This window comes from Sminthopsis crassicaudata, chromosome 1 (assembly GCF_048593235.1).
Source record: "Sminthopsis crassicaudata isolate SCR6 chromosome 1, ASM4859323v1, whole genome shotgun sequence".
NCBI classification, from domain to species: Eukaryota; Metazoa; Chordata; class Mammalia; order Dasyuromorphia; family Dasyuridae; genus Sminthopsis; species Sminthopsis crassicaudata.
In genome coordinates, this window is record NC_133617.1 from 478,857,192 (window position 1) to 478,880,695 (window position 23,504).

General features: G+C 39.3%; 1 protein-coding gene across 2 annotated transcripts in view; it reads right to left on the bottom strand.

Moving 5' to 3' along the window:
- MICALL2 (MICAL like 2) overlaps positions 1-23,504 on the bottom strand; it is a 63,451-nt gene that overhangs the window by 28,314 nt on the left and 11,633 nt on the right. Inside the window, exons 2-5 of one of the 2 annotated variants that reach the window (XM_074281127.1) lie at positions 14,945-14,993; positions 11,213-11,354; positions 4,250-4,434; positions 2,575-2,708 (exon numbers count right to left, since the gene is read on the bottom strand). In XM_074281127.1, coding sequence (XP_074137228.1) covers positions 2,575-2,708; positions 4,250-4,434; positions 11,213-11,354; positions 14,945-14,993 — 510 coding nt within the window. The remainder of the gene's footprint in view (positions 1-2,574; positions 2,709-4,249; positions 4,435-11,212; positions 11,355-14,944; positions 14,994-23,504) is intronic. The other variant, XM_074281128.1, reaches the window with a different exon arrangement.

Sequence of the window (23,504 nt, forward strand, 5' to 3'; positions counted from 1 at the left end):
TTCCCTCTGACCTTATGTAGCATTTTTCAAAATTCTCAAATGCTGACCAAGGTCTCCCATTGCATCCAGGATCATTTCCAGTCATCCTATTCTATAGCTGCTTCCTAGGTCCAATTGGCTCTGGAGGGGAAAGTGAGGTCCCTTACACAGTCCTCCCTCAATTAAATCCAACTTACTTGAATGTCATGGAATCACTTCCCCAATATCATGGTCCTCTTCTATAATGAATTAAACCAAACCACAATATCTTGACCACATATTATTAGTTATCTTGTTCTCCTACTCAGTAGCAAGCTCCATAAGGACAGAAGTCCATAAGGACAGATATTGTATCTTTTCAAGACTTTCTCTCTCCATATACAAAAAACTGTTGTTCTGCACAAAGTCATAGCTTTAACAATGCTGGCTGAATTGGAGAGAGTTGGTTCACTTGGGCACATTCTAACTCTCACTCTGTCAACCCCAAAGGCTGCCCCACGTCCTGGTTTCACCACCCTGGATATTCCACCCCCACAGCCTCTCCACATGAAGTGCGCAGGGCACCGAGGAGTCAGTCCCAGACTAAATGGAGCTTCTGATACTTAGTACCATGTGATCTTGGGAAATTCCCTAAACTTCACTGAGCCTCAGTTTCCCCAACTATAAAAGGAAGGGATTATACTAGATCCTTCCAGCCTATGGTAATGGTCCCATGTATCTGCCACACAGCTTCCTGAGTCTAATCCTAGTGATGACTGATCCAGAAGCTGCAATCCAAACCTGAGAATAAACTAGAAGAAAATTTCAGTGATCCATAACCTGAATGGCCTGAACCTCCAATTAACTAGGTTTCTGCCTGTGATGATATTCTATTTTTTTTTCCCCTGAGACAATTGGGGCTAAGTGACTTGCCCAGGGTCACACAACTAGGAAGTGTTTAGTGTCTGAGACTAGATTTGAACTCAGGTCCTCCTGACTCCAGGGCTGCTGCTCTATCCACTGCGCCATCTCTCTCTCCCTCTGTCTTTCCCTCCTTTTCTCTTACACACATACCCACATACACACACACACACACACACACACACACACACACACACACACACACAAAACAAACTTTTTTTAGCAATTGATGTTGTGATTAGTCAAATGCAAATTCCTTTAAAATATTACTGAATTATAGTTTTTAATCTTTTCATATAATCTTAGTCAATAGACATTAGCTGCTTTCAAATAGGAGTTCCATTAATTTTTTTAGGTTAATTTTTTTCCTAATTTTTATGCCAAATCTCTATATTTAAAAGAATGAGGAACTATTGATCTCATCAGACTCTTTTACAGATAGAAAAACCACAGACAAAAGTGATTTTCCTCAAGATCACGGGGCTAGTCACTGGCAAAGTCAAGTCTGATTGAGGGTTCTTTTATCGACACTGCACTATTTCCACGGGATAGTCTGGATTCAGTCTTAGTTGTTATTGTTGTTAAGTCGAGATTGACTCTTCATGACCCTTTTTGGGGCTTTCTTGGCAAAATTAGTGAAGTGATTTGTCATTTCCTCACACAGCTCATTTTACAGATGGGATAACTGAGGCAAACAAGTAAGTGATTTGCCCAGGATCACACAGCTCATAATACCTGAGGCCAGATTTGAACTCATGAAGAGAGTCCCTGACTCCAGGCCCAGTGCTTTGTGCATTATGTCGTGCGAATTTCAGTCTACCTTCAACCCAGTCTCCTAATCCATCACCTTCTCCAATCCTCTTTAAGATTCACCAACATTCGGAATAAGGACTCTGAGACTTTGTCACATTCGTAAACAACCATTTATGCTCAATGGACTAGCTACCTAAGGCAGAAGCAGGTATTCACACATTTTAAAATCTTCAAAAGAGCCTTTGGCTTTAGCCTTCAAAAGTCCAGTTGATGAGAATCCCCATTCCCCTTGCATTCCAGATAAATAAATGTGATTGTACTTGGATTAAGCCAAGGGGCCAAGGGGCCAGGAGCTGAGTTTATAAACTCCCTCAGTGGCCACTGTGATTAGGTAGAAAAACATTTAGACCTAGATATAGCAGTGAATTTGAAGACAGGAAGACTTGAATTCAAATCCAGATTCAAACAATTACTGACTTTCTTATCCTGGGCAAGTAATATAAATTTCTTCAGCTTCCCTTTGCACATCTATAAAATGGGGATAATAATAATACCTACCTCCCAGGCTGATTTTAAGATCAAGTTAAGTAAGCTAATCTAAGTAAAGCATTTTGTACTGTAATACTTAAAGCAGCCTATAAATGTTAACCATCATTATCATCATTTGCATGATCTTTGGTTCTAAAAAGTGGCAATTAGGCAGCTAATGGTGCAGTAGATAGTCCTGGAGTCCAGAGGAGCAAAGTTCAATTGTGGCCTCAGACAAGTCCTAGCTGTGTGACCCTGGATAAATCAATTTAATCCCAATTGTCTCACCAAAAATAAACAAAAAAGTAAATACACAAATATTATCAAACGGTCCCTTCTAGATTTCAATATATGAAATTATAAAACTCTACCTAATTCTGAGAGACACTGATGGGAGAGGTAAAACAGACCTACCTGAAGCAATTCCTGTGATAGAGCTTGCCATCGACTAAATGCCTCTGCACCAGGTGCACATGTTTCTTGCATATAGCACAGACACTGGTCCTAGAACTCCGGGGGCTTTCGCTGCCTGTGGTGGAGACCCGGCCCTAAGGGAGATGACAACAGAGCCCATCAGTTCAGCTCGAGAGCCAAGAATCTGGCAGACATCAAAACCCAAACTGTGCTCAGCCATAGGGATGATGATCTCTGGGAGGAATGATTATTATTGGTAGGGGCAAAAAGCACCTAGCAAGAAATGGGAAGCCGGGTTATGTACACCACTTTTCTGGGCCGAATTCTTGGCTCAGTATATTATTCATTCTGGGGCTAGAGAAAGGCCATCTCCCCTTTTTGTGATGACTCTCTCCTTCCCCACCACATTATCAGCCTTAAGCAACTCGTTTCAGTAATTTGCTCCTGTAAATTCTACTCCTATTAATAGTTGTTGAACTTTGGACTTGGCTCTCCACATCTAAGTGGCTCTGGAAGTTCTAATAATGGAGTCCGGCTCAATTATACCTTTCTCTGGTATCTCTCCACCCATCAAAGCTTTCCTTTTCACTTAGTGGTGGGAGAATAACGAGAATTTGGCCTTTGTCTAGATTTATCAGCAATAAAAAATGCCCCACCCAGACTAATCCAGAGGGAGGAACTCCTTACTACTATACTCCTTCCTCATTAATGATCAAACTGAAACCTACAGACATATCTCTCAACCCAGGAGGGATTAGCCCAAATTGGTCATTTCCATCAAAATCGCCAATTAAAGCAAAGCTCTTCATCTGGGATCAGTGAACTTAGGTTATGTTTTTTAATATTTTCATAACCATATTTCAAAATAACTAGGGGATGGGCTTATATCCTACTTATTTAACTTTACACATTTAAAAACATTATTCTGAGAAGGCATCCATCCAGACTGCCAAAAGCAGTCCATGACATAAAAGGTTAAGAATCCCTGACCTGGAAAAAATAGCCCCACAAAGATCCATAGGCATAATTTGTTAAAAAAATAAAAAAAATAAAAAATAAATCATAATAGCACCTCCCTCCCTGGGACTGCTGTTAGGATCAAGTGACATCATAACTGGAAAGCATTTTTAGCACAGTACCTGGCACACAGTAAATAGTATATAAATGGTAGCTATTATTATTATTATTGTTGTTATTACAACATTATTATTGTTGTTGTTGCTTTTGAATAGGAAATTTAGAGAAAGAAAGCTGTCTTTGTAATAACTCTTTCCCAAATGTAATGAGAAGTAAACCCCTTCCCTCCCAGGACCAATCTGAAAACTCCATATACTGAAATGTCAGATTTTTGAGAGTCTTGAATCTTATCAGAGATATTTTAGAAAAAACTGGAAATAGAAATATGATTTGGATTTTTAACTCATTTGGCTCTGATACTGGAGGATATCCCTATGATCCTTGTAGTCTTTCACCTATTTAAAAAAAAAATCAGATTTATAATGTCTAACCTTCCTGGTAATGAATATCTATTTTTAGGGGGAAAAAAATCTACATTGTACTTTGAGCTCCATAAATAAAGGTTTCTGTGCCAAGGCAGGGTGTTATAATTGTAGTATAATACGAGATTTGTGTAGGGTAACATGGGTCCTAAGGGGAAAGGATCTGAGATGCTCACAGGTTTTGCTGGCAGGAATTCCGTTGCTGTGCTCTTCCCTTGGACGATGGGGTTTGTTCGGACTGGAGAGAGTGGCTGCGTAGGGGCTGGAGAAGCAGGCTTGACAGGCTGTGAAATGACTTTCTTCCCTACGGGTTCCTCAATTGAGTCTGTAGGAGGCCTCTTCACTCCAGCCATGCCCCCAACTAAGACAGAAAACACAAAGAACAGATGAGGGCCAGTAGAATGAGCCATCGGTGGAACCCCAAGCCACTATCACCACCAAGAAGTAATGGGGCTATAACTCTGCTTTCCCCGTGTGCCTGAACTAGATTAAAATGTAATTGGGAAATGTTTAACAAAATAAATAATTCTATAACGCAGATAATGTTCGTTTGTGGCTTCCTAAGTTAATATGTGGCCTACAAGGATCAGTTTCTTTTTACTTAACACTATTGCCTTAAAGGATAAGCTGCACAGGGGCTTCCCCAAAGAAGGGGTCCACTGCCCACAAATATTTTCCATTTCTAAATTTGTCAAAACAGAACAAAACAAACAATATTCTGATTCCTCTCACTCCCTGATCTAGCCTTGTGCTCATCCACACATTCCATCACATTAGATCCACACACATAAATGTCACAGGTAAGATTCTATTTTTTATTTTTTATAAAGCTTTTTCATTTTCAAAACATATGCATAGAGAGTTTTCAACATTCACCCTTGCAAAACCTTGGGTTCCAAATGGCTTCCCCAATCCCCTCCCCTAGAAGGCAAGTAATCCAATATATGTTAAACATGTGCATTTCTTCTATACATATTTCCACAATTATGCTGCACAAGAAAAATCAGATCAAAAAGGAAAAAAAAATGAGGGGAAAAAAACAAAATGTAAACAAACAACAAAAAGTGAAAATACTATATTGTGATCCACACTCAGTTCCTACAGTCCTCTCTCTGGATGCAAATGGCTCTCTCCATCACAATTCTATTGGAACTGGCCTGAATCACCACATTATTGGAAAAGAGTGACATCCATCAGAATTGATCATCAAATAATCTTACTGTTGCCATGTCAATGATTTCCTACTTCTGCTCATTTCACTCAGCATCAGTTCATGCAAGCCTCTCCAATCCTCTCTGTATTCATCCTGCTGGTTGTATCTTACAGAACAATAATATTCTATTATATTCATATAATATAATTTATTCAGCATCTACTCAGTTTCCAGTTACAAATAAGATTTTTAAAGGAATTGTGATGTGGAATCAGGGTCTTAGGTTCAAATCCTTGCTCTGAGTAGCTACATCAGCAGGATAAATCACTTCTCCTCTCTCTTAGCCTTATTTCTTTGTAAAATGAATAGGCTGAATTCCAATAAACTTATGAGGGAAAGAGCCATTTGCATCCAGAAATATTATTATTATCTATTATTATTATTATTATTATTATTATTATTTTGTTTAGTCATTTCAGTCATGTCTGAGTCTTCATGATCCTCTATGGGGTTTTCTTGGCAAAGATACTAAAGTAATTTACCATTTTCTTCTCCAGCTCATTTTACAGATGAGAAAACTGAGGCAAACAAGTTAAGTGACTTGGTCATAGAACTAGTAAGTGTCTGAGGTCAGATTTGAACTTACAAAAGCATTATATCCATACTATATCCATAGTATATGGATCCATAATATATACTCTACCTAGCTGTCATTATTATTATTAGTTGTAATAGTAATAAGAGTACTTTAACATTTGCAAAATGTTTTCTATATGTTATCTCATTTGATCTCCACAATAACCCTGTAAAGTAGGCACCCTTTTACAGATGAGAAAACAGAGAGTGAGAAAGATGAAATGACTTTTGCAGAGCCACACAACTAGTGTTTGAAGCAGGATGTAAACTCAAGGCTTCCTGCCACCAAGTTCAGCATTCTATTCACTACCCCACTCATCCAATACACTAACATGAGGTACAGGGGGCTTTACCCCTTTACAGGGCACAAACAAAATACAGAGTACTCCTCCTAGAAGGGTGATCACACTGTGATTCTCTAATCATACCTTTCCCTGCTCAATTTAATTCCCAGGAATAAGAATTTGCTGAGCGCTTACCATATATCCAGCACTGGTGTTAGGAACTAGGGGCTAGGCAAGTGCCAAATGTCAGGGCTAGATAATAAATTCAGAGGCAGAATAACCAAACTGGGCTAAGGACCTGTGTTCCTCACCTCTGACACCGACCATGGGACGAGTCACTTAGCTTCCCTGACAGTAGAGTTTCCTCATCTGTAAAAATGTTATTACACCCATACCAAAGGGTTGTTGAAGGGAGAACACTTGTAAAATTACATAAATATGAGATATTTGGCACTAGTCCAGTTCAAAACTTCTTAAATTGTGGGTCACATCACATACGTGAATGTGGAGGGAATCACAAAATTATGATTTGTTATCAGTAAATGTTTGATTTTATACATAGGATCATATAAAAATTTCTCAAGGGAAAGAGTTACAAGTGAAAAAAGTTTAAGAAGGGAGAGTACTGGAATGATCACAGAAAACTTCTTGGAAGAACTAGATCTTAAAGGACAGGTTCAATTTAAATAAGAAAAGGAAAGAGATTAAGGAGAAAAATAAGCTTAAACTTAGGAGCAGCTAGAGAAGCACAAGACAGATAGAGCACCAGACCTGGAGATAGGAAGATCTGAGTTCAAATCCTAGCTGTGTAATCCTACCATTTCACCCCGTTTACCTCACTTCCTCCTCTGTAAAATGAGCCAGAGAAGGAAATGGCAAACCACTCCGGTACCTTTGCCAAGAAAACTCCAAATGAAAGTCAAGTAATAACAAGAAATGTGCTGAGCACAATGCTAAGTGCCGTACAAATATCCAGTTTACAAATTGTCTCATATGCTAGTTAAAATGATTGTACTTGTATAACATATCAGATTGCCTGCTATACTGGGGAGGGAGGAGGGAAGAGAGAAAGGGAGAAAAAATTGGAACTCAAAATCTTATAAAAATGAATATTGAAAACTCTTTACATGTAATTTGAAAAATAAATATTATTGAGATTTTTAAAAATTGTCTCATACAATTGCCTGGATTAGCCTATTCCTGGATATTACTTGAAATACATACATACTAGCAGGTCTCCCTTCTGTGGTCAGAAATAATCTGAAGTAGTTTGGGACGCCTCCAGTGCAACACTGGCTGAGCAGATTGAGAAATCCAGAATATTATTCCACCAAAGACCTACTGGATACATTAAGGGCCAAGCAGTGGCACATTCATCTGTCATCAAATGGTGTGGATGAATAAATCCAGAGAAAAATGTGGGAGGAGAGAAAGGAGTGATGGGAAGAAAAGGGAGGAAGATGGGAAGACAAGAGACCAAAGAGCAAAATAGAAATTCAGGAGTTTAAAAGACATTCAGAGCTATAAAGGAACTTACATGTTACCTAACCCAAGCCATTTTTAGGGTCCTCGAGGCAAAGTCACATAAATGGTAAACACTAAACCCAGATGACAGAGAAACAAGCACAACAGCTCAGATTTCGTGGAAGCTCTTTGGACTCTAGAGCCAAGGCCCTTTCCACTCCACTAGACCTCATCTTATAAACAGTCTTAGGGGACTGGGGGATTCCCATTGCATTGATGGAGCTCAGCCACCAACAAGGGCTTACAGTGAATTGCACAAAGCCCTTTTAGTCTGGACCAAAGAATCAGACCAGGACTGTTCTCCCTCCCCCAAACCCTGAAGGATCAGCCTCAAATCTCAAGCAAGCTCTTGGTGGTCTAGCAAAGATCAGGCCCTAAGAAAGATCACATAAGGAAGGATAGATTTAGAGTCTGAAGGGACTTGAGGGCCACTGAGTTCCAGCCCACTCCCTCCCAATACTTTACAGACAAGGATACTGAAGACCAGGGTTGCACAGCAAGTAAATGAGTAAAGTAGAAAATGTTCTCTGGCTCCCAAGACCATTTCCTACCTAGTGTACCCCTGCTACAACTAAAAGGCCAGACGATTTGGACCTTGGATAATACAGAACTGCAGAGGGCAAGCCTTTGGTCTGCATCCTCACAGCAGTGAAAACACACAGCGGGTCACAGAGGTCCCAAAGAGGGGATTTTTCTATTTAACTAAAATAAAGAAAAATAGATTTCCTCAGGGCTGGAAGATGGTGGGGATTTAGGAAGGCGGAGGAGAAAATAGAATAAAAGAAAATGAAGGGAGGAGGGAACACAGAGGTTGGCACCAGTCCCAGAGTCACTATGAGTTTTGAACGGGAATTTCTAAACTTCAGATTAAGAATGTGGCAAAGGAGGCGGGACAGGAGATGTTAATAAAAGGCTGAGCCCAGCAGAGTTGGAAAGGAAATCATGGGAGAGTGGAGCACAATACTGGGTAAAATAGGAGCTTTGGGAAAGGTCATGCTACTTGGGGAGAGAGGGTCCTGAAGACTCCTATCTGCCTTGTTCTGAGAGCACAGACCCTCCTGCCAAGCACCCCTTATACCCCATATTTAGAATAGCATCCCCCCTATCCCTCTATAGACTAGATCTTTTCTTAAAATGCAAGAGCTATCAAGTTCTTGCAGGACCTGTATCAGAAGTCCCAAAAGCAGACTTTCAGTGTCCCCAATAATATTTATATAGCACTTTAAAGTTTGCAAAGTTCATATATCTACATTTTTTCTAAGTCGATCTTCACAGCAATCCTGTGAAATAGGTGCTGTCATTATCCCCATTTTACAGATAGGAAGCTAAGACTATGCTAGGTTAAAGGACTTATAAGTGACATGATCACACAGCTAATAAATGTCTGAGGCAGAATTCAAACTCCAATCTTCCTGACTCCAAAGTCCAGCACTCTCCTCACTTCTCCACCTAGATGCCTGAGTGCCTGTGGTAGGGACATACGAACTCTCTTCAGTAAGAGAGAGGGGATGCAGAGTCACTGAGAGTATCAAATGGGGCAATAATTATAAAGCGTTCGGTACTGTGCCTAGAATATAGAAACCGCTATATAATAGTTAGCAATTGTTAGCTCATGAAACTGGCAGACAGGGATTGGGGGACTTGTCCAGAGTCATGAAGCTGGTGGGTGTCTGGGGGACGGATCTGAGCTTTGGTCCTCCTGGCTCCAGAGTTCTCCACTGCATCATCTAGCTGCCACTGATGTTGTGAGCATCATTTTTTAATGACCTGCTTACAGAAAGAGAGATAAAGAGGAACAGAGATACAGAGAAACAGACCAGAGAGAGAGAAAGGGAGAGGCAGAGACAGAGCCAGGGACACAGAGATAAAGATATAGAGAGACAAAAACAGAGAGAGAGAGAGAGAGAGGAGAGAGACAGAAAAGAGAAATAGAGAGACAGAGATAGAGAGACAGAGACAGAGAGAGACAGAGAGACAGAGCCAGAGCCAGGGACACAGAGATAAAGAGAGAGACAAAAACAGAAAGAGAGAGAGAGAGAGAGAGAGAGACAGAGAGAGAGAGAGAGAGAGAGAGAGAGACAGAGAGAGAGAGAGAGAGAGAGAGAGGAAGAGAGAGAGAGAGAGAGAGACAGAGAGACAGAGAGAGACAAAAACAGAGAGAGAGAGAGAGAGAGGAGAGAGACAGAAAAGAGAAATAGAGAGACAGAGATAGAGAGACAGAGAGAGACAGAGAGACAGAGACAGAGCCAGGGACACAGAGATAAAGAGAGAGAGAGAGACAAAAACAGAAAGAGAGAGAGAGAGAGAGAGAGGGAGAGACAGACAGACAGAGACAAAGTCAGAGACAAAAAGACAGAGAGAGAGAAACAGAGCCAGACACAGAGCCAGACAGAGACAAAGACAGACAGAGACAAAGTCAAAGACAGAGAGACAGAGACAGAGAGAGAGAGACCGGGGAGAGGGGCAAAGAACTGGACAATCCACTCATTGTTTAAATGGGATGATAATTCTTGTTTCAAGTAGAGAAACAGGAGCTTCTCTTATAGATTAGACTTCATCTGCTTGACCTCATAGAGCAGAACTGTGATGGATGTTACAAGTTTCCCAGTTTTTGAAAAACCCCTCATAAAGCTGCTCATAAAGTAGAGAGTCCTTTGTCCCTGGAAGTCCTCATATAGAGGCTTTCCAGTAGACTATGAGCAACTTGAGGACCGGGCCCGTCTCTTCCCTTGCTTGTATTTTTATTTCTGGTGCTTAGCACAGTGCCTGGCGTTTAGTAAGGGCTTAAAAATGCTTGTTTCCTGCATAATTAGGAAAACTGGTTTCTATCTGAACTCAGACTCATACACCTATACTAGCGATTTGAGGGGTAGCAAATAGTCTAGTTGTAACCCAGTTAGAATCACTGTGGTTGGATGGCACAGTGGAGAGAGCGCCGAGTCTGGAATCTGGAAGACTAATCTTTTTAAGATACTATACTAGCTATGTGACTCTGGATAAGTCACTTAACGTCATTTGCTTTCATTTTCTCATTGTAAAATGAACTGGAAAAGGAAATGACCAGCCACTCCGGCATCTTTGCTAAGAAAACCATAGAGAGGGTCATGGAGAGTTGAATATGGCTGAAATGTCTGGACAGCAACAACTAACCCCGTACCTCTCTCAGAGATTAAGGAAAATATCATCTAAGCTCAGTCCTGGACCCTGAGCTCCCCTTTTGGCAGCTAGGCTGCTGGAGGTACCACCGTGAACTTGTTCCTTCTTTCCCCAGAGGCGAGGAAGATCCCAAATCCCATCTACCCATGTCATCCACAAAGCAAGACTTTGTATATCTCAAACAGACAATCTCCTACCAAGTTTCTTGTTAAGTAAGAAACTTATATACACAAAGCAGGTTAGGTTGAGGTGAGAGTTGATGAACTTATAAAAACTCAAACAACTTACTCCTTAGGGTTTCTCCCAAAACAATAAAAAGAACAATTTTTCCCAAAGGCTACGGGAAGAATACTGAGGAAGAAGGTAAGAGAGAAGTGACTACTTACTGGGTGACCGGCCATGAAAATAATTGTAATACTGGGAGACGTAAGTCAGGATGCTCAATCGATCGGGCACCTTGAGAGCCACCATATCTTCTGCATCCAACAGAGCTGGTATCCCCAGCTGCTCCTCCGCCACTTGGAATGCCTATAACAGAGGGGAAGGGACAAAGGCATGACACTAATTAGATGAGATAAGCAATTGTCCCTCAGGGCACTTCAGCTAAAGTTGAGCAAGAGAATAAGAAATGCTGTTGTCATGTCTGAATCATTCTCTTTACCTACATTTGCTTCCAAGGCTTATAATCTTCTAGCACTAATGAACTATGATCCTATATCTGCTTTCCTCAATTGTCCCAGGCCACCATGATCTTTTTTCAACAACTGGATGAGACTTAGTGTCTAACACATCACATAAAAGCTTCACGGTACATGAGTTTCTATTGTCCACGTGGGCTGTTTTCTCACCTGGGAATTCCCTAGATGAATGAAATCACAGGTTCCGTCCCCATCCCTAACCTCCTAGCATCTGATGGTGAAAGGGACCATCAGAAGAGTGCCCCTTGAATGCAGGCAGGTAAATTGCTGAACAATTCCAAACATATGGCAAGGGGGACAAGGGCAGTCTTTATTCCAGGGACAACATGACCTGAGAGTTTTAGAAATTTTTGGCCTAACAGTTGGATATCTGGACATGAAAGAAAGTGAAAGGGTAGACATTGGAGAATAATCCCCCAAAAGGTCCCTTGATTTTTTTTTTTTTTTGGCTCTTTCATTGACTTTACAAACACAGATCAATGTCCCAACAGCTCTTTTTTTGGCACTGAGCTAAAGACACATTCTTTCTCAACACGAATCCTTATATGGTCACTAATTGCCCGGAATAGCTTCTCTGAAAGAGGGAGATGCATGCTCCCAATAATCCCAAGAGAGCTTTCTCACTCACTAAGTAACCATGTCAAACAGCACCATGCAACGAAAAAGACCCAAAGACTCTTCTATTTCCACCCTTTCTCCTTCCCCAATCCCACTCTACACTCCTCCCCCCCCACCCCTTTCTGGAGCTACCTAGTACATACAGAGAAAGAATTATGTTCTCATAACAGAAATGATGGGAAAGAGACAGATTAAAAGGCACTGGGGTGTGTGGGAAGGAAGGAAGGAGGGCAGGCAAGTGGGCAGGCTGGAGAGACACAGATGCCTTCATTCACCAGATTGGCTATTCAGGCAACTTCAATCAAGTGAGCTCCACAGGGAGTACCCTGTGGGTCACCCCAGGATCAGTCTCTCTTTCCTTGAAAGCAAGGACTGTCCTTCCTTTTGCTTGTATCTGTATCTCAGCACTGCCTGGCACATAGTAAGTGCTTAATGGATATTTGTTACTTGCAAGATCAGAGAAACAGGTTTCATTCTGAATCCAGACTCATAGCCCTACACTAGAGTTGTTGAAGCTCTCGCTTCCCCTCCATTCCCAGCACTGCTGACCAGATGCCCTCCAGTCTCTGGACTCCTTCCTGCAACTATGAGGGCCCGGCATTCCAACTAAAACTGATCTGTCCAGTGGAAAAGAAAGGGAATTTCCAGACTTGACCCACAGGGCTGGTGTTGTCTAGAATTCATGCTGGGTTGAGATTGGAAAGGCAACCAGAGTCCCAGAAAAAGGCCTAAGGTGGAATACAGAGAAGAACAAGGGCATTACATAAAGAAGTAAAGGAAATAAGGGTGAAAAAATAGAGCCTGACTATGATTTTCTCTCCTCCCATCCCAAAAATGATGACAAAACTCCAGAGCCCTGAGAAGCTAAGCTGACTTGCAAGGGGCATTTATTAAAGGCAGGGCTTTATTTATCTGTCTCTTCTGCCTCCACTTCCAGTCCTTGCCCACTTCCCCTCGTTCCTTGTCCTCGTTCGCTTATTATAACCTCCCTTCTGCCCTTTGCTTCTTTCTCTGTCATCTCCTCTCCTACATTCTCTCTTTTTCCTCCACTGCTCCCCACATTCTCCATAATGCTACTGGAAGCCTCGGATTCTCATGTTCACTTGCCTTTCTTATCCACATATACACTGAAGAAGGAACTAGAAGAGAATATGTAACCAAAACCAAGAACCATAGCAGGTAATGGGAAGGGAGATGAGGAAATACCTCTGAAAGAGAAAAGAAGCCTTTTATCACTCCCTATGAACACTATTAATGACAAGCATTCATACAAGCCAGGGAGCAGAATGACATAGTAAAGAGAGCTGAGTCTGGGGTCAGAGATCCTGAGCTGAAATCCCGGTTCTTCATTTATTACCAGCATAATCTTGGGCAAGTCACTGGGTATTTCTAGGTTTGTTTTCTTATCTACAAAATTATCTATGAATCTATAATCCATATATACACATGGTCCTTTGGTCATTTTCCTTTTTAAAAAAATTTTAGTTCACTTTTTTCAATAACATTTTATTTTTCCAAACACATGTAAAGATAGTCAACATTTACCTCTGTAAAACTTTGTGTTTCAAATTTTTCTCCCTCCTTCCCCCACTGCTCCCTTTCCCAAGACAGCAAACAATCTGATATAGGTTAAACATGTGCAATTCTTTAAAACATATTTCCATATTTGTCATGTTGTGCAAAAAAAAAAAAATCAGCTGATCATGTTCTATAGAGTCATTCTAGAAAGCACCCTTGACCAGAGTCTCTGGTTAGTGATTTACAGAACTTGAGGAGAACTAGAATATATGTATATTTTTTAAAAAGAAGAGAAAAGGTGAAAAAGAAAAAAGAAAGGAGGAGGACGGAGAGGAAGAAGTCACCTTATACAGGTGAGGGAAGTTAGGGGGCGTTGCTAAGGAGAAAGAATGAACAATGTTCTTTGGCCTCTGAAAGGAATAAGGTTGAGGAGTGGGATAGTGGTCCATTCCCAGGCCTGTTCTAGTCATAGGTCAGCTCAGGCTAGATCTGTCCTAGAAAGTGGAGCAGCTGATTTTCATCAAAGCAGATATTGGCCCTCTCTGGAGTCAGCCCACGCCCAGCGATGGGTGGTCTGAGCTTCTTCAGCAGCCTGGGCCAGGGGAGAGGCTGCTGCTCCCAAGGAAGCCCATTCCTTTCTCCCACCTGCTTCCCCTGATTCAACCCCAACAGCACCTCACCGGAACCTAAGGGGGAACTGGAAAGTCTGGCTGACATCTCCACAGAGGGAAATGGGCTGAGAAGAATGAGGGGCAGAAGTCTGTGACATAAGGCTGGGGGAGAGTCTGTTTTTCTTCAGAGAGCAGTAAAGATTGTTTTTTCAGACACTTTTAGGCAAGAGGTCTGACTCTGACCTCACTAGTTAGTTCATAAGTACCACTCAGCCTCAGTTTGCTAATCTGCAAAATAGCAACAATAACAAAGCCCCTCAGAAGTCTCTTCAAAAAAAAAAAAAAAAAAAAAAAAAGGTGGTTTACAAAGCCAGGTGCAACTAATATATTGTAGGCACTGACTCACAGCTTCCTTAATGACCTAAAGGACTAGTGAGGGAACTGGAAATGGAAGGGAAACCAAGAAAGGATCAGCAATCTGAGTAAGAACATAATCAGAGGCGAGAAGGGTGTCTCAGGCTCCAAAATTCAGTCCGACCTCAGCTTTGCAGAACTGAAAACCGAGAGATACCTATTCTCCTGCTGCAACAATACTTCAAGAAGACAGAGCCGGGTCACTGAATTAAGGAGAGAGAACAGAAGAATAGACAGAGATGGAGAATAGAGCACTTACCAGCTTATTGTTTTCATAAATATTTTCTTTTCTGAGCTTGCTAAAGTCTCTGAAAGAGAAAAACAACATGAAGTAAAGTTCCAACTAGCTTGGTGTGGCTTTCTCCAAGAATTATCAGCCTCCCCCTTCCATTCTGCTCCATTCTGCAGTCTGACTGCAGACATTGCCCACCACCCCTCAGGAAGGGAATCCTAAGAGTGGGGACATGGAAAGCAAGGGCACTTGTTTGTCCATGTGACGATTAGAGCATTGAAAAAAAATATAATCATGGCAATCTTTGACATGTTGCACTTGATGGTTTTATAAAGTGTGTCTATATAGAATTGGATTAATTGCTATCTAGGGGAGGAGGTGGGGGGAAAGGAGGGAGAAAAATTTGGAGCACAAAGTTTTGCAAGAGTGAATGTTAAACTATATTTGCATATGTTTTGAAAATAAAAAGCTATTATTTAATAAAAAGAAAAATATAAAATAATATGTTATGTACATAACCTATCATATATTATATATAATATGATGATATATAATATAATAATAATGTAGACAAAACCCCACTAAGCCTCATCACATCCCCATGAGAAGCTAAATTTTAGAGAAGATGAAAAACCCATTCTAGGTTACTAAACCAGGGAGAACCTAGGTCTTCTAACTTACAGGCTAAAACCAGACTACCTCCCAAACTGGTCTGGGCACAGATTCTTCCCCCATGCTCTCTGTTGAGCACAAACCCAGCTCATCACAGGTTTAGGAGCTCCAGAAGCAACATGCTGAGCTAACAGCCCTCAGCAACAAAACCCAGATAGATATGACTGTTCCAAGCTAAGCAAGTGGCCTGGACCCTGAGGAGCTCACAAGGCTTACATACACAAAAGCAACTCATCCAAGAGGTCATAAGCCATTCAATATAGCAGTAGGGTGGTAAAGATCCTTAGGGTTCCTCTAGGTTAAAGGTCCATAGAACTTCCGGTGTGCTGCTGGGACTAAATTAAAATGGAATTAGGAAATGTGTAGCAAAGGTAACATTTGTTTTGGTTCCCTAACTTAATATGTGGCAGTAATCCTTTTCTACTTGGGTATGACAACCAAGATTCTTTCATTTTCATTTCATTCCTGACCTAGAGTCATAGAGTCCTGAGTTCGAATGCTGCTTCCGACACTACTATGTGACGCTGGACAAGTCACTTAACCTATCTCAACCTCAGTTTCCTCACCTGTAAAATAGGGGTAATAATAACAGCACCTATTTCATAGGGATATTGTGGGAATCAAATGAGAACATGTGTAAACTACTTAACAAACCGTAAAGCACTATGTGAATACTTTTATTATTCTTATTCAGTCATGTCCAACTCTGTGACCTCATATGGAGTTTTTCTTGGAAGAGATAATGGACTGTCCTGCATTTCCTACTCCAGTTCATTTAACAGATGGGGAAACTGAGGCAAACAAGGGAAGTGACTTGCCCTGAGTCACACAGCTAGTTAAATATTTGAGGCCTGATTGAAATGCAGAAAGATGAGTCTTCCTAATTTCAGGACCAATGAGCTATCCACTGAACAACAACTATCCTAATCACAAGATAGTCACTTTCTAATGACTCCTTCCCATTCCTTCCACACACAAAAAAAACTGCTATACAAAGATAAACAAGATATGGCAATTATATACATTGTATGTACCTATATATTATATGTTATTATATATCATTAGTTATATATTAACATATATTCTATTAAAATATATATTAATAAATAACAAACAATATTGTGGGAGGGGTTATTATGTGTATTTTATTGTATATTTTTCATTTAGTGTATATTGTATATATTGTACATATATGTATTATTTATTGTATATATGTGTATATATACATATATGCATGCACGTATGTTCAGTCATTTCTGTCATATCCAACTCTTCATGACCCCATTTGGGGTTTTCTTGGCAAAGATACTGGAGTGGTTTGGCTATCACTTGCCCTACCCTCCTAGTTGAGATGGACGGGTAGAAAGCAAAACACTGGGGGCAGCTAGGTGGCGCAGTGGCTACCGGACCAGCCCTGAAGTCAGGAGGACCCGAGTTCAAATTTGACCTCAGACACTTAACACTTCCTAGCTGGGTGACCCTGGGCAAGTCACTTAACCCCAATTTACCTTGTTTAAAAAAAAAAACACAACTGTGGGATTTTTGAGAGTTGAAAATGCTAAACAAGCATTGTGGTGCCAGCAACTTATAATAGAAGGGGATGATGAAACAAGGATGAAGTCACATTTGGACACAGGTCTCTCCCACTCCAGGCCCAGTGCTCTATTCATTGAGTCATATGAAGGTTGACTAACTAATTCAGAGAAAGGCCAATCAAACAAGCAAAGAATTGTTTTCATATAAAATAAAACTTTATTTTAAAATATGAAAAAAAAAAACAACATTCTTAGTTCTCAGGCCATATACAAACAGGAGGTCTTAGCCCTTGCAGCTATTTTTCAAATGTATTGTGCTGTTGTAATTAATAAAATATAAATTCATTTAAATATGTTGCTGAAATTCCAATAGACTTAGGTTGGAAAATGCCAATTCCTTACAGAGAGAAAACTATCAAGACTGAATGTGCATCAAAGCATAGTACTTTAACTTTTTTCTTTTGGTTTTTTCTTTTGTGTGTTTTTTTTCCCTTTTGTTTTGATTTTTCTTATACAAGACAAATTTGGAAGTTTGTTTAATAGGAGTGCACATGTTTAACCTATATCGGATTACTTGCTTCTTGGGAAAGGAAGAGGAGGAAACAAAATTTAGAACACATAGTCTTACAAAAATGAATGTTAAAATGAGACTTTTCAGACCAGTTTCAATGATCTTGTGATGAAGAGAGCATCTACATCCAGAAAGAGGACTGTGGAAACTGAGTGTGGACCACAACTTAGTATTTTCACTCTTTTTGTTGTTGTTTGCTTGCATTTTATTTCTTTCTAATTTTTTTTCCTGTTTGATTCATCTTGTGAAGCAAGATAATTATAAATATGTATGCATATACTGGATTTAACATATATTTTTACCATGTTTAACATATATTGGATTACTTGCCATCTAGGAGAAGGGGGAGGATTGGAACACAAGGTTTTATAAGAGTTAATGTTGAATCCATGCATATATTTTGAAAATAAAAGCTTTAATTTAAGAAAAGGGAAAAAATAAATGTTGAAAACTATCTTTACATGTATTTGAAAAAATAAATACTATTGGAAAAAAAAAACTGCTTCTGAGTTTCTCACAATAAATAGCAATTATACAACTCCTATCACATGGAGGTCCACAATTTTTTTTTTTAATTATTATTTTAAAGAAGAAGGGAAGGGGAGTCAACATCCTCAGAAAGCCTGGGAGTCACTGGACTAGACAAATCAGCAAATGCCTGTCCTGACTTGGGAGCCTTCATTCCAATCCTCTTCTTAGGAATAGGGCGCAACCTCCAGCTGGGGTGTCAAAGCAAGGGAAAGTAACGCCCCAGAAATAAAACCCATAATACCCAGCATTTGGGTGCTCCATAAATACCCTCCTGAGGCATTACTTAAACAATGCAAAATCTTCAAAAAGGCTGAACAGGAACTTGGATCTTAAATAAACATCTGATCATCACCACACCCACCTGGAGAAACGTAATGACCCACAAATGGGTGCAGAACTCCACCCCCTACTTCCTTGCAAGGTTCAGTCTCACCAAGAGCCCCCTGGCCCCTTGCCTCTTCCAGGTGTTTCCTTTCCAAGGGTCTCCAGCTGTTTCTCCAACAATGAGAGTTGTCAAGATCACAACTGCCCACCAGAAAGGGGAAGAAAGCCAGGAATGACCTCAGAGGGCATTTAGTCCACATGATCTCCTTTTACAGATGAGGCAACTGAAACTTAAGTTTAATAATTTGCCCAAGGTCACACAGGTATCAGGTGTCAGAAGTAGGATTTGAACCCAGGTTCTCTGACTTGATGAAATTCTTCCAGATTATCAGGTGTTTATTGTGATATAGATAGGTGACACAGTGGATAGAGCCCCAAAATTGGAATTGAAGGAGAATCTGAGTTCAAATTCAGCCTCAGACATTTCTTAGCTGTGTGAACCTGAGTAAGTCACTTCAGACAGTTTGCCTCAGTTTCCTCATCTGTAAAATGAGCTGGAGCAGGAAAAATGGCAAACCGTTCCATTATCTCTGCCAATAAAACTCCAAATGGGGTCACAAAATGTCAGATATGACAGAAAAAACAACTAGAACGAGCATTTGTTTTAGTCTCTCTGGGTCTCAGTTTCCTGATATCTAAAAATGCAAATTTAGACAGAATAATCCAATACACTCTAATTTTTTTTTTTTTTTTTTTTTTTTTTTTTTTTTTTTTTGCTTAGACAATTGGGGTTAAGTGACTTGCCCAGAGTCACACAGCTAGGAAGTGTTAAGTGTCTGAGGTTAGATTAGAACTCGGGTCCTTCTGAAAATGAGATAAAGATAGCCACTGACTGGGGTTGGTGAATGTGTGGAGGGATGAAAGGAGTTGCCCCTGGGAAGGAGGGAGGGATAGAGGGATGGGAAGAGTGAAGGCTTAAATGTTGGGAATAAAAAGGTAAAGATATTGGGGATAGGGGCTAACTACTAAAGATGGGAACTAAATACTACCAAGAGTTAGAAGCTGAGTATTAAGGATGAAGAAATGGATATTAAAAATGGCAGGAAAAGAGTTAAGGTTCTAGGGGTGAGAGGTCAAGAATGAGGATCATCTTTATTTCTTGGTGAGATATGAAAGGCATGGCCAGTAATATAACACTTACGTGTTACAACATGTCGGCAGGGCTCTGCTATACTAAGCATTAGTGCATTGATTTAAAATTTAAAAAAAAAACAAAAAACAAAAAAACTATTGTGAAGATAAAGTTTTTTTTTAATTTTTTGATCAGTATAGCTGAGGAAAGACAGTTGACTTTTCAGCAAAGAGAAGAATTCTCCATCCTAACTCTCTGAACACACACTGGATAGAAGAGACACTCTTAGACTGCAAAGGTTTTGGGTGTGTTCTCCCTGCCTTGTAGGATAAGGCCTTCTGGGGAGGTGAGATCAGGAGCAGAGTGGAGGAAGTAAGTTGGGACAGAGTCTTCTTACATGTTCATAATTTTTTAAACATTTTCCCCAATTTTTGTTCTTCTTAAACATTCTTAAATATTAATTTTTAAATATATATATATATTTTATTTTCCCCAATTACTGCTCTCAGTTCTTAAACAACATTCTTAAATATTGTTCTTAATTCTTTTTAAAAAATATTTTCCCCAATTGTTAGTCTTAATTCTTAAATAACATTCTTAAATATTGTTAATTTTTTTATGTGTATTTTATTTTCCCCCCCAACTGTTGTTCTTAATTCTTAAACATTCTTAAATATTAATTCTTTATAAAGATATATATTTTATTTTTCCCAATGGTTCTTAATTCTTAAACAATATTCTTAAATGTTGTCCTTATTTCTTTTTTTAAAATATTTTCCCCAGTAGTTCTTTAATTCTTAAATAAAATTCTTAAAGGTTGTTCTTAATTTTTAAATAGATTTTTCTAAATTGTTTTTAATTCTTAAATATTCATATTCACTCTTTTTTAATATGTATTTTATTTTCCCCAACTGTTGTTCTTAATTCTTAAACAATATTCTCAAATGTTGTTCTTAATTCTTTTTTAAAAATATTTTTCCCAGTTGTTCTTAATTTTTAAACAACATTCTTAAATGTTGTTCTTAATTCTTTTCTATAAATATTTTCCCTAGTTGTTGTTCTTAATTCTTAAATAACATTGTTAAATGTTGTTCTTAACTTTTAAAAAAAGTATTTTCCCAATTGCTCTTATTCTTAAACATTATTAAATATTCATTCTTTTTTTAAATATATATTTTATTTTCCAAGTGTTGTACTTAATTCTTAAACAGCATTCTTAAATGTTGTTCTTAATTAATTTTTAACATATTTTCCCAATTATTAATTCTTAAACATTCTAAACATTCTTAAACATCAATTCTTTTTTTAAAAAAAATTTTCCCCCATTATCATTAAAATTTTTTTTGGCTGAGGCAGCTGGGGTTAAGTGACTTGCCCATGGTCACACAGTCAGGGCTGGTGCTCTATCCCCTATACCCACTAGCTGCCCCGTTATTAATTCTTAAACAACATTCTTAAATGTTGTTCACAATTTAGGTGTTCTGCTCAATAACATCTGCCTTCCCTCGACTGACCCAAATCCCAAAAATTTTTAGGACCCACTTAAGTCCATCTTCTCTTGGAAGCCTTCTTTTACTAAAAAAGAGGAATTTTACTTCTCAACTTGATCTCTTCTTAGCTCTAAGCTCATATATCCTTCCCTATTGACTCCCCTATTATATTTAGTATATGTAGTAAAACCACTTCAATGTTCATGACAAGTTTTCATCATGAGAAGGTCCCTCCCTTCCAAGTCATCTACACTAATCCCCTCATTTAATACAAGAGGGAAATGAGTCCCAGAGAAATTAAATGATTAGCCTGCAGTCACACAATTCTTAGGCAGAAAAGCTGGGACTAAAGCTGAGGTATCTCCTTTCCACTATGACATGCTTTCTCTAAGTTTCTGCTGAAGGTTCTATCTGTTTAATTGCACAAGACCAACCTACTTGCTCCCGACATTGAGAAAACAGCCAAATGTGCAGCACTGACTGCAAGTGCTAAAGAAATTCAGACACTGGAGCAGCTAGATGGCAAAGTGGACAGCACACTGTACTGGAGTCAGGGGGACCTGAATTCAAATTTGGTCTCAGACACTTAACACTTCCTAGCTGTGTGACCCTGGGCAAGTCACTTAACCCCAGTTGGCTCACAAAAACAAATACAAACTTAGAAATTCAGACACTGAAGCAAGATAAGAGCCACCAAGGAAAGCTTCATAGATACTGGTTGAAAATTCCATTGCTTGGTTCTAGGGATTCTCACTACAAAAGGCCTTAAATAGTCAGAGAGGCTTTGTGTTCAGATGTAACTCAAAGGTCCCCCACCCATCACTGTCTAGCATTCAGCCCTTATAGGACCAGAGGAAATACCATACTGAGTCAGACCCAGGGTTCTGCTACTCTTAAGTCCCAAAAGCATGCCATAGAAGAGCATGGTTCTCTTCCCTGATTTCATGCTAAAAAAAAAAAAAAAAATGAGGCTTTGCCCATTTCCTCTTCCTATAATGGTAGTTCTGTCATTTAGAAACTTTTGGTTCTGTTTACTACAAGGATCCAAAAATATGACACACCTGAATTTAGGTTGCAACCCTAAAATGAGATTTCCTTGGATGAAAAATATAGTAGTATGCTGAAAAATAACACCATTTAAAGGCAACTCTCCAGTTTTATACCACAAGATTTCAGGGTTCAATGAAGGAGGAATTGGGTGATATTCAGACCAATCATGTATAGAAACCCATTGGATGAATTAGGAATTATTTTTATTTTATCCTAAATTTATCCAGTTCAAATGCCGAAGAGGTACTTAAACATTCTGATATTTCAGGGTTTGGTGCTCAGGTCTCTGTTTGACTTCAATATTTATGACAATAACTTTTAATCCTGAGGATCGGTGGCAGTTTAGAACGAGGGCTTTGAGAGAATTCTGCCCCTGATCCTGTTAGGATCAACGTTTTTGTCAATGATTTTGATGGAGATAAAGGTACAGGAGGTAGATTTATGGTACATTTATAAAATTTGCAGATAAGTCTCTGGGAGGAGCAGATAACATAGTAAGCAGCAGAATATAAGACCAACGATATCTTGATAGACCAGAAAGGCAGGTTAAAGTTAACAAGATGAAATTGAAAAAAGCTCTAAGTCAATTTAACTAATACTTATTAATCCCCAAATGTGTACAAAGTACTGTGCTTAAAAACTGAGAAAGTTGTTCTTTGTTGTTGTTAAGTCATTTTTCATTTAGGATGTTCTCGGCAAGGAAACCAATAGTTTGCTATTTCCTTCTCCACCTCATTTAATAGAAGAGGAAACTGAGATGAACAGGGTTAAGTGACTTGTCACTGGGTCACAGGTGGCAAGTGTGTGAGGCTGGATTTAAACTCGGGAAGATAGCTTCAGACTCCACACTCAACCCATTGCCCCACCTAGATGTCTCTGAGAAAGCTACAAAGTCTAGATGAAAAATAGCTCCTGCCTTGGACTTTGCATCCTTGTAGCCATAAATGTCAAGTTCTGTTGTTGGGTCCAAAAAATCAATTACTAAAGATGAAGTTATAGCCTGTTTTCAACTAAACATCAACAATCAAGTACTTTTTAAACACCTACTATATGTCAGACACCACGCTAGGTATGGGTATATAAGTTCAAAGAATGGTACAATTCTTAATGGCAAGAAATGCATATTCTAATGGAGGAAGCAACACATATAAGTAAAAGTATATACATAGCAGGACCTGAATTCAAATCCAACCTCAGAAGCTTACTAGTTATGTAACCCTGAACAAGTCATTTAATCCTGTTTATTTCCAAAAAAAGATACTATAAAAACTATTATACATCA